Source organism: Aedes albopictus, unplaced genomic scaffold, assembly GCF_035046485.1.
Source record: "Aedes albopictus strain Foshan unplaced genomic scaffold, AalbF5 HiC_scaffold_147, whole genome shotgun sequence".
Classification (NCBI taxonomy): domain Eukaryota; kingdom Metazoa; phylum Arthropoda; class Insecta; order Diptera; family Culicidae; genus Aedes; species Aedes albopictus.
In genome coordinates this window covers 19007-30734 of record NW_026916890.1, presented here as the reverse complement: position 1 = coordinate 30734, position 11728 = coordinate 19007, and the positions used below count along the sequence as shown (strand labels likewise).

The 11728-nt window shown below is 38.1% G+C and overlaps 1 protein-coding gene across 1 annotated transcript; it reads left to right on the top strand.

Moving 5' to 3' along the window:
• Positions 1-1719: 1719 nt before the first annotated feature.
• LOC109411343 (uncharacterized) lies at positions 1720-4906 on the top strand. Its single transcript, XM_062843311.1, has 3 exons — positions 1720-2768; positions 2828-3029; positions 3092-4906. The coding sequence occupies exons 1-3, from the start codon at positions 1942-1944 to the stop codon at positions 3320-3322; spliced, it is 1260 nt and encodes a 419-aa protein (XP_062699295.1). The 5' UTR covers positions 1720-1941; the 3' UTR covers positions 3323-4906.
• Positions 4907-11728: the final 6822 nt, after the last annotated feature.

Below are 11728 nucleotides of genomic sequence, written 5' to 3'. Positions count from 1 at the left end.
TGCAATCGGATGTTACTAAGAAATTATTTTTTCAATCATTAGGAAGAAATTTCAACACGCTTTTTTACTCACTAAACGGAGCCGTTACAGGAATAGAATCGGACACTGCCGGGACGGTGCCTGCGTCGTTTTTTATGCGGCCGAAACTATGCAGTCGGGATGGGGCTGATGTCGTTTGACGGCGCCGGAACTGGAACAAACAAACGTAGAAAAAATAAAGTAAGAAAACATTTTCGGCACATTTTACTTACCAGTTTCTTTGAGAGAATGGTTTCACGAAGAACACACTAGAACGCTAATAACACAAAAAAGTGACATAATGATTGTATTTAAATTATATTACAATTAAAATAATGTCTTTTTTTCATTTTTTCCACCAATCATCAACGATACAACACACTAAATTACCACTTTTTGACAGGTGTGCGGAGTGCGCGTAACGCTTAATAATTTTCATGAGTTCAAGCTCATAAATATGGTTGCAACGAATCGTGATATTAGTTGCTCAGATTATGAAATTATGATTCGTGATCATGATTTCATAAAATGACAAATCTTTATGTTTTATGATTTGTGAATCATAAAAACAGGATCAGATTTGTTTCCGTGTGTATACGAAAAGCGAGATTTTCTGGTAGTGTTGTACTATTTACAACGTCGCGCGCGCGCTGAAGGGTTAAAGAAAGTGGACACCTGTTTTTCAATAGAAAATATGTACTTTCGAACAAATTCATAAGTTTATTTTTTTATGAATGACAACCAACATACATGTGGCCAAATTTACGTGAGTTTGAACATTTACTTCGCTTTTCGGAAGAACGCTTGGACTTTCCTCTAGATACCTCTCATTAGATTCTGCAAAACTTTCTCCGAAATTTTTCGTTGTGCCGCAGACCAAATTTTTTTGAATCAATCTTCCATCTTTCTCTTCCATCTTCCATCTTCAGCCTCTCTTCCATCTTTCTTAAGATGCCGCTTAATTATTCTCCAGTATCTTTCCACAGGACGCTGCTCCGAGAAGTTTTGTGGATTTTGCCATTTTTCGACAAAATCGACTTTTTCCGTCTTGAGCATCTCCAGTGTAGAAGAAGCGTAATAAGCGGATGCCAGATCCACCTAAAACAAAACAGGATCCGTATATTTTCGGTAGATGGGTAGAAGTCGTTTTTTGATGCATTCCTTTCTGTTGTTTTCACCGTTTATTGTTCTCGTTGTGAAATACGAAGAACTCTTTAAGCCACATGAACAATTGGCTTGCCACACTAAAAACTTTTTCCCAAATTTTTCAGTTCTGATGAACCCTACATCATCCGGCACATCTGTCCCCTGCTTAGCGTTAAAAAAATTGCGGTCCCGAAAGTGTATTAGAGAGCCAATTCTCGAAACGACAAGTTTTTGGAACACCATTTGTGCAGAATTAATCTGCTAGTCGCAAAGTTAATACGACCTATCGCTCGAAATTTCTTACTTTTTCCGTTTTCTTTGAGTGTGTTGCCGAAGTGAACAATGTTTTTACACACTGAGCAAAAATTCACAATTTTTTGTTTAGTTTTAACTCTAATCTATTGATAAACAGATGTCCACTTTCTTTAATGAACAGTCCTTAGTGAGCTTGTACAATGTACCAGTTTTTTTAGTATGTATTACGTTGTTTCTACATCGATTATTACCCTACAATTTATACAAGCAAAACACCATTAATATTCTACCAATTTCAATCTAACCTGTAGAACCTAGCTCACACAAAGCCACATCAAAGTTATATGATGTTTAGGTTGCAAAGCGTTACTAATAATAATATTTACGGTAGGTAACATCAAAGCGAATATCCTCGGCACGTGCAATATCTACCAAAAACCCTCGTCAGCACTACATTCATACACTGTCAGAATCTGATTTAAACTGTTCCCGAGTTGTCAGTTGTGCATCCAGTGCCATCCAATGGAGTCGTTTCGGCGTTGTTGTGCTTTGATTCGCAACTTTTGGAAATTTGACCCAAACGGAGCGTTTCTTCGGCTGCCCTATCTCATGATGGCCATAGGAGTGGTGCACCTAGAAGAGGGTGCCCAACGCTGGAAACGCTGGATGATGGCAACCAATTGTTTGCTGGCAACGTACCAATACTGCGTCAGCGTGGTGGCAGTGTTGCTAGTTTTGCAGAACGGAAAGGGAGCATTTGCATTGATTTGGTCTGTGGCGGCGGTGGTCAGTTTTACGATTTGTAATGTCAAGGCACGCGTTCTGCAACATTATTTGGGCGTAATTCGGGAAGTTGGGCGTTTTGTCGATGGGAAACCGGGGTACTCTGGGGACGCGGAATTTGATTTGGCTGTGAGGCATGAGGTTTTCAAAACCATGCGCAAAATGTTCGCAGCTATTTATGGGAATTGTTTCTGCGTTCAGGTGATAATGGCGATGCCAATTGAGCAGATTCAGCGATTATTTGGGACTCCGGAAGAATTTGGAGAGCTCGGGCCAGTGGTGGCTCAGCTGGCAAGTAGTGCTGCGTTACTGTTGAAACCGTTCATTTGGATGAGCAGATTGTTCAGCGGTACGGTTACTTTTACGGGACTTCTGGTGGCACTCAATGCGGAAATGAAGATCGTGAGACATGGCTTTGAAGGCGTTATGGATCGTGTTAGTGCTGCGATCAATGAGGATATAGGTCAAGGTGGCTCGTTGAATAAAAGAGCTGAACAAAAAATGTTCTGGAAAAATTTGAATGTGAATGTAAAACTACTTGTAGATCAACACATCGAAATTCTGAGGTAAAAATGCTTGCACTTTTAAAGATAAATATCAAATGAAATTTTGCTTAATTTTACAGAAACATTATCTTGTTAAAGCCGGCCGCTGAAAACTTTTACTTTATCATCCATTACTACTCGTTGGCATGCGTTTCGGCAATCATCGCAGTCAGTTTGTTTGAAGGATTTTCCTTTGGATCGGTAGCTATCGCCGGAACTGCATGCGGTTATTTCGCCCAATGCTATTGGTGGTGTTACGTAATCGATTCTTATGAGGACATGGTAAAGAACTCACCTTATTTAGGTTGTTTTGTTGTCATATTTCTTGGTTGATATTTTCACAGAGCTCCGATATTGCTGATCAGGCATACGCGTTGGCAATGGAAATTCGGCCTTCGGAGAAATTTCGACAAGAATACAAAAGGATGATGAAAATCTTAATGATCGTGCAAATCAATGCTGCGAGGTCCAACCTGTTCACTTGCGGAGGAGTATTCCCAATATCGATAACAGCTTTTGGTGATTTGTGCAACTTAACCTACAGTGCTATCACATTTGTGTCAAGGGTGTCATAAACCAATCACATTGTGGAACTTACAATCGATCATCTCATAATGATGAATCAATTATTGCATAAATACTCACGTAGATGTAAATTAAACAAAAATAAATGGCACTTTTTTTCCTATTTCCCTCTCAAAAGAGAGACAAAAATTGCACAAGCATTTTTCCCCATTAGAGACCTAAAAAGCATACCACCTACGTAATTGAACAATCCTGTTCAACTGTTCCCCTCATATGAAAAATGCTTCCCAAATTGCATTTCCAGCTTGGCACAGAATAACAATAATGAGACATAATGTGCACTACTGTTCACATGAATGAATTCAGTGCTCTGCTGTGTGGTGGCCGGCCGGCCATTCTGCGTTCACAGTCCGTCATCAACGTACCATACGTAACCAGGAGAGACTCTGACCGCACATTTTACACCAGGTTGGGCGTGAGTTCGTGCAGGTGCTGGAATCTAACGGACCGGTGCGGTACGTTGTCCTTTCCAGAACCAGTAGTAGTCTCAAGTGACGGGTTTCTGCAAAGCCATGCATGTTATATCTACTGAAAGCAGGTGGGGCAGTTGCCTAGTTATAAGTGATGATATTTGCTGCTGCTGCTGCAAAAGTTGGATGAGAATAATTATGTAGTCTGATGTACCTACGTGTGCAGTGCACTGCAGTGCGAATTCATGAGAATATTTTTCCAACTGACTGGTTTTATGAATGGATGATGCTGTGTGGTATAGGTTATATATATGCGCAAGAAATTAGTTCTATTACTATATTTCTTGTTCCTCAACATCTTTAACAAAGGGTTGTCTTGATACCCACCTTTATATAAATGTAGAGAAAAATCAACGCCTGATTGAGAAAACCCAGAGTGCTGAATATCTTTGTGACTGCCATACAATAAACGAATGCATAATGGTCAATTGGTAAAGAAGGTTCTCAGGTCACAACTTTGCTTATAGAAAGATTTCTCCCAAAATTCTAGCCAGAGATTTGTTTAGATGATCATTTAGATATTCCGACACGAGATTCTTCAGAGATTACTTCAGAAATTCCTTCAACGATTACTGCAGGTGCAGGAGTTTCTTCGAAGATTCTTTCAGGACGGTTCAGGGATGCCTCCACGAGATCCATCAGGGATTCATCCAGAAATTCCTTCAGGTATTTCTATACAAAGTCCTTCAGAGATTGATAAGTAGTTCCTTCAGGGATTTCGTCTGAAGCTCCTTCGGGAAATTATTCAGTAGTTCCTTCTGGGATTAGTCCAAGAGTTTCTTCAGAGATTCCTACAGGAGCTCTTTCAGATATTGCCATAGAACTCTAATCAGAGATTTCTCCTGGTGTTTCTTCAGGGATCTCTTTAGGAATTTCTTCTTGAATCGCTCTGGTGGTTTTTTCAGGGATCTTTCCAGAAGTTCCGTTAAAGGTTCTTACAGGAAAACTCAGGGATGTCTCCAGGAGTTCCATCGTGGGTTTCTATAGGAGTGCATCCTGGGATTCCTCTTGGAATGTCATCAAGGATCTTTCCTGGATTTTTTTCTGGGATTACCACAAGAGTTCCAGGTGGATTTACGGATGCATTAAGAAGTTTCATAAGGAATTTCTTTAAAAGTTCCTTTAAGATATTCCAACCGGAGTTCCCTCAGAACTCAAGCATATCTCCAGGATTTCCTCGAAGGATCTTTTATCTTCCTGGATTTCTTTCAGGAAATCCTCCAGGATCCCAAGTAACAATTCGAAATCATTAATAAGCATGCCAGCTTAACAAGTGTTCTACAAAAGCGCCGACAGTTGAATAAGGGTACGTGTTGAAAAAAGAGTCGAATAAATATTTCAAACAGTTTGAATAGCACTTCTGTTCATCATATTTATGTAAATTGAACAACTAATCGAACACAAGTTTAAGAAATGTTGTTTAGGAATTTCCACCTATAGCTTAATGATGTTTTAATAATGTACGAAGACAAGCTGTTTTCGACGAATTAGATGCCATTATTCAACATATAATTTACATTGGAACAAGTAGCTTAAAAAAAGGTTAACAAGAGTAGCTTAATCGTTCTATTCAGCTGCTGATTAGCAGTGCTCTGAATTGCTATTGTTCGCCATGTTTACATTTGTAAACACAACTTGATTTATCGACTGTTAGAATTCACACAATTTTGTGATTGGCATGCAGTCATCCAAATCAGAAGGAAACAGATTTTGTCTATTTTCCAACGTTTCGGCGCAATGTATTTTGCCTTCTTCTTGGGATCAGAACTCTATGATCCCAAGAAGAAGGCAAAATACATTGCGCCGAAACGTCGGAAAATAGACAAAATCTGTTTCCTTCTGATTTGGATGACTGCATGCCAATCAAAAAATTTTGTAAACACAGTTGCAAATTTTTCTACATCGAACAGGAGCCTTGCAGCAGCTCTAAATAATTGTATTACACTTCAAAAAAACATCACGACTTACCTTCAACACGACACTGATCAGCGACAGAAAATCCACCGAGCTATTGAATCTGGCTCCTCTAACAAGCAGCGTCTAGAAGTTTTCCCCGGGTTCCTTCATCATGACACGGATCGAGCCTCGTTTCTATCTTGACCGGGTTCAGGATGCACTTTTTGTCAGGAGATTAATTGCAGGGTGACACATTTTTCTTTCGTACACGAAATGAATGTTCCGAAAACTAAACACAACTTACTGTTTTGGGTATGAGAAATGAAAAATATGTTTGGACGATCATCAAATTTCCAAAGCAACGTAGTGAACTGACTTCACAGCTACTATTAGGCTCCAGTAGCACTGCTGATGAACAAAGCTTACAAAAAAGTTTTTTGCATGAACAAACGTTGCGGATATGATTGATCAATCATTACCCAAGTAACAATGATAGCTGAATAACAGCTTATTCAGCCAAAACTTTTAAAATCAAGCTTAAGAGCGGTTTATTCAGCCATTGTACAGCAATAATGTTTGTTGGGTAACCAGCTTCAATGTTCATGTCGACAACTAGTCGAATAACAAAACTTAAGCGTATGGACGGCAACGTATTCGGTTCAGTGTTTAAATTCTGCTTTAAATCTTCGATCCATGCAATTCAGATTGGAGTAGAGCAGTTGCAGACGACAGTGAATCAGAAAGTCCCGAGTTCGAGTCTTGTCAATGATAAAACTGTAATTCATGTAGGTAATATAGCCATAAAAAGTTGTTTCAAAATATTCATATGAGAAATATGTAAAATGAAACATCTTTTTGCTTATTTATTTATAGAGCGATATTGAAGTAACGTTTAAGAAATTTTTTAAAGTATTTGTTCAATCAAATATTAATATTGAGATTGTTGCCAAATATTGATTGTATTGTGGTGGAATAATTGTCGTAGGAAGCTTGTTATAATGAATGCGGCTGCAAATTTGCTTTAATAGTTTCTAAAACCTTTAATGGACGATTCTACAAAAATACATCATACAACTTGGTTTAATAAAAGCTGACGAAAGATTGCTGGAATATTTGTAAATAGCAAACGGGTTGAACGTTGAGCAACAGCCGTATAACGATGCAACGATCATTGAATAAACATCCCAACTAACAATTACTCTTTTTACAAGCACCTTTACGACGAATTAATTCAGCATGGTGCTGAATAACATTTGGATAATTTTCAGGCACAACCTTTGTTCGGGTTTTGTTCACACAAATTTGGAGAAACAATAAAGCATAGTGTTGTGTACCAACTGAACCGTTTGTTGTTTAAAACATTTTACAAACTGATAGTAAAGCTGTTATTCAGCTACTGCAAAAATGATTTTAAAAAATAAAATGCAAAATTTTTCAATTTCTACGAGAGTTTATGATTGACACTTTATGTTGTGAACAACTATTTTGAAATAATAACTACAAATACATTTTCCTAAATCAAGATTCGAACTCGAGACCCATCGATTGCCAGCCGCTTGCCTTCCTATCTGCGCCATCCTAGAGATGATGAATTGACGCGCTCAAATCAAAACAAAAACTTCCCGTGGTTGTATAATGATTACACTTTGACTCCTATTCAGCAGTGGTGAATAATGTTCTGTTTATGGTTAACAACTGAAGAACACGTTAATTCAGCTGATGTTCAGTAAAAAAACACGTGTTTTTCATCCTGTACACTGAGTCGAAGTATGATGAAACGAAAGCGCTTATTTGACTTGTGAAAAACACATTGTACAGATACATGTTCTAATTTTTGCATGTACTTGACAAGAAGCAGAAAAAGGTCTTGTTAAACTATTTTGTAAAGAAATAACTGCAAGTCGAACAAAAATATTATTAAACGCTTGAAAAGTGTTTAAATTTATAATTGTTGTTACCGATACGAAAGGTTGAACATTGGCTACTTTTTCAATTGAAAAAACATTTGTACAGTTATGTGTACAGCATAATTTTAGTTCAGCAATCATTACTATTATAAAGCAACAATTCAGCATGCATGCTGGTTTGCGGCTTGCGATTGTTAGTTGGGAATGCTTATAGAACGGCTGAAGTTGAACAGATTCTCCATTTCTGGGCTAACAAGAGTTGAACAACAGTTTCATCTCAACTGAACCAAATATAGTTCGAATTAAGGCTTAACAATGCAGCTTTGAGGAACATTTCCTAAAGTTATAATTGTTTTTTGAGATGTCCTTTTGGAAATCCTTTAAAATTTTTTTTTGGGTAATCCTCTTGCAAATCCTTCGGGGATTGTTCTTACAAATCTTTTGGGGGTTCCTCCTGCATATCCTGGGAATTTCTGCTTGATATTTGTCGATGATTCCTCCTTGAATTCCTTTGGAGATTTCTCCTTAAAGTTTAGGGGGCTTCTACCTCTAAATCTATAAGGCATTCCTCCTGGAGTTCCTTTGATTATTCCTCCTCGAAATCCTTTGAGGATTGCTCTTGAAAACCCTTCGATTATTCCTCCTGGATATCCTTCGATGATCCTTTGGGAATATCCAGAATATCCAGAAGGAAACATCGAAAGGTTTTCAAAAGGAATCCCCGAAGGATTTCCAGGAGGAATACTCGAAGGAATTCCAGCAGTAATCCCCAATGAATTTCCAGGAAGAATCCCCGAAAAAAATCGAGCAGGAATCCTCAAATGAATTCCTGCAGGGATCCCCTATGCGATTCGAAGTGGATTTCTCCTATAATTCCTTTGAAGAATCCTCCTGGAAATCCCTCGGAGATTGCTTCTCCATAGATCTGTCCATAAACAATATAGACTCTAAGGGGGTAAGGGGGGTTGTGTCTGGCCAAAGTCTATGCTCCATACAAATTTCGAAAATTTTGGGGTTTTGAGGTGGCCAAAAATGAGTTTGCGTAGATTTCTTTCTTGATTTCTTTAGGGGTTTTGTGCTGGAATTTTTCCGGGAATTCCTCCTGAAATTCTTTCTTCCTGGAAATCCCTCAAAGATTCATCCTGGAATTCCAGCGGGGATTCGTCGTGGAATTTCTTTGAGGATTCCACCTTGAATTTCTTCACGGACTCTTCCTGGAATTCGTCCACGTGCCCTCTCTTCCATCCTTCTCTTTCTGGAGTTTGTTTAGGAGAGTGAGTAAGAAACACAAATATTGCTACGCCAATGGTTGGTAGGTCACTAACTAGCTCGATGTAAACTCCCGAGGTAGAAAAACAGACTAAAATGGCCTTGTGAACTGTAGTAGGGCCACGTTTCGTACCATCGACTGCACACGGAAATCGGAACTTGTCGGCTAAACTCGCGAGACCAGGTCGACTGTATACTGATGGACTGGAGTGGGCTTAGATTTTGTACAAGTGTGACAATAAAACGAACTTTACGTCTTCTACCGCCACGGATCCATAACTTCGGGTTGAGAGTGGCTAACAGGAGTATTTCAGGATTTTTATCTGTAATTATCGCGGAGGGGACATTCTTGCTAGAAGTTTCTTTAATGGGTTTTTCAAGTGTTATTTTCGTAATTTCTTCAGGATTACCTCCAGGAACAACGCCAGAATTTTCTTTGGGAATTCTTTTATGATTATGAAAGGTTTCCCGGAAAGTTTACAGAAAGAAGATTCTCGCAGGATTTCTTATAATGATTTAAGCAAGAATTCATCTTTAGATTCCCCTTAGTAGGTCTTCAGAATGCTTCCTTGTCCATAAATTTCTTTGAAAATTTCTTCAGGGATTCATTGGTTTCCTCAGAAAATCCTTTCAAACTTCCTACTCCGATTCTATCAGAGATTCCTTAGGAAATTCTTTCAAGGTTTGCCACATATGTTGTTGAAATATTGTCAGATTTTGTTTCAGGATTTTTTCCTAGGGATATTTTTTAAATGCTTTTTGGAATCTCTCCAAAGGTTTCTCCTGGATTTCCTCCAAATGATCCTTGAAAAATGCAAATCAGGAGATTTGTTTCAAAACGATTCGGTGATTCTTTTAGAAATTCCACCAATCGATTTTTTTTCGATTTTTTGATAATGTGTTTAGAAAATTTTAGCTTGATTTTTTGAAGAGGTTCCTTTAGGTACTATCCTATTTATTCAGGAATTTTCTCGGGCATTTATTTGGAAATTCCCCTAGAAATTCTCAACTGACTTTTCAGAAAGTTCCTCCCGGGATTTCTCCAATAGTTCCTAAATGTGATTTTGTCCTCCAAAAAATTCCAAAACCTCTTCTCAGAGTGTCGAAGGGGACCTCCAGGAGCTTTCTAAGAAATTTCTTGAAACAATCCTCCTGGAAATTCTTAGAAATTACTTCAGGGATTCCTCCAAAAGTTCTTCAATTTCTGAAAGAATTTCTGATAAGTCGCAGGTGGAATATCTGAACAAATTCTGTGGGTATCTCTAAACAAATTTTAAATCTCCAATCTAATTCTAATTCGAACTGGTAGCCTTTGCACTGCTGTCTTTTCTATCCTGTCCATGGTAGAATGATGAGCACAATGTTGCTGTGTGGCTCTTGTTCCATTTCCAGTACGATTGGAGGTCCATTATGAGTTGCCGTTAGCTGATGTCCGAGTTTCCGGGTCCGTTAGAGCACATGCTCAGAAGAGGGTCAGGTGTCAGCCGCTCTCGGGGGGAACAGCAACTGACGAATAATTGCAAGTGCCGGGGCTGGGATCGAACCCATGACCATCCACTTATGAAGTGAACGTGTAGCCACAACGCTACGGGCCCCGGCTCTGAAAAAAAATGTCGAAGGTATTTCCTGCAGAAGTTGTAAAGATATGTTTTGAATACTTTCTGAATAACTCCATGAAAGAACTTTTGAAGAAATCCCTAAAATTTTGAAAATATCTTTGGAGATAAAAATATCTTCTCATAGTAATATCAGAAACCCTGAAGGAATTTCTGAAGAAATCTTCAGTAGAATCCCTGTAGAAATTTTAGGAAATACTTTTGATTGTAGGCTGAAGAAATATCTGAATTAATTTCTGAAGGAATATTTGGAAAATTTACTGAAGAAATCACTGGAAGATTTTATTAAAAAATCTTTGGATAAATTTCTAACGATTTCTGATGAATCGAAACCCTAGAAGAAATTCTAAATTTATTCTTGGTGGAGATTCAGAAGGAACCCGGAGACATCAATCTCAAAAAGTTCTTGGAGTAATATAAGGAGATATTCAGCAGGACATATCTGGAGAAGACCTGGAGAAATTTCTTAAAGAATTCCTGGAAGAATTTTTTAAAAAAAAATCGACGGAGAAGTTTATGAAACAAACCATCTATCAAGGTTAAGGCCGAATTCCTGGATTATTTTTAGAAGAAATCCGTAGAAGATTTCCTTGGACTTGGAATTCTTAGACAAATCTCATATAGATATTGTGAATCTCATATAGATATTTTGAAGAAATCTCCAGGGATATTTCTGAAGGAATCCCTGGAAGAATTCCTAAAGGAATCTTTGTAAGTTATTCTGAAGGATTCTGTGGCAGATATTCTAAAGACATTTTTGAAGCATTTTTTAGAAGAACCTTTGATTTTTTTAAAGAATTGCTGAAAGCTTTTCTCAAGGAGTCTTCACATAATTTCCTGAAAGAATTCTCGTATGGATTCCTGAAAAATCTATGGGTGTATTTCTACGGAAACTCATAGGACCAATATAGGAAAAAAAAACTCAAGGAAAGTTAAAAAACCCTAATTAATTCACCTAGCAGTGATGGCGCCTTTCTCGTGCCTTCGAAAACACATTTCAACAAAACTCAAGTGACATGTTGATGAATATCGTACTTTCATACGTTAAACAAAAATCCATTACATGGCACCAGAAATCATATCGTTTATGCAGCTTTGATGTTTGAGTCTCAAACTCTTAAGGACATATATGAGCGAATCTGGAGCCGCCATCTTGCATTTTCAATCGCCAACTTGGATATTCTGGTCACCATTTTTTGGAGTCCAGAATTCGTCCCTATATCATATAAACACATATG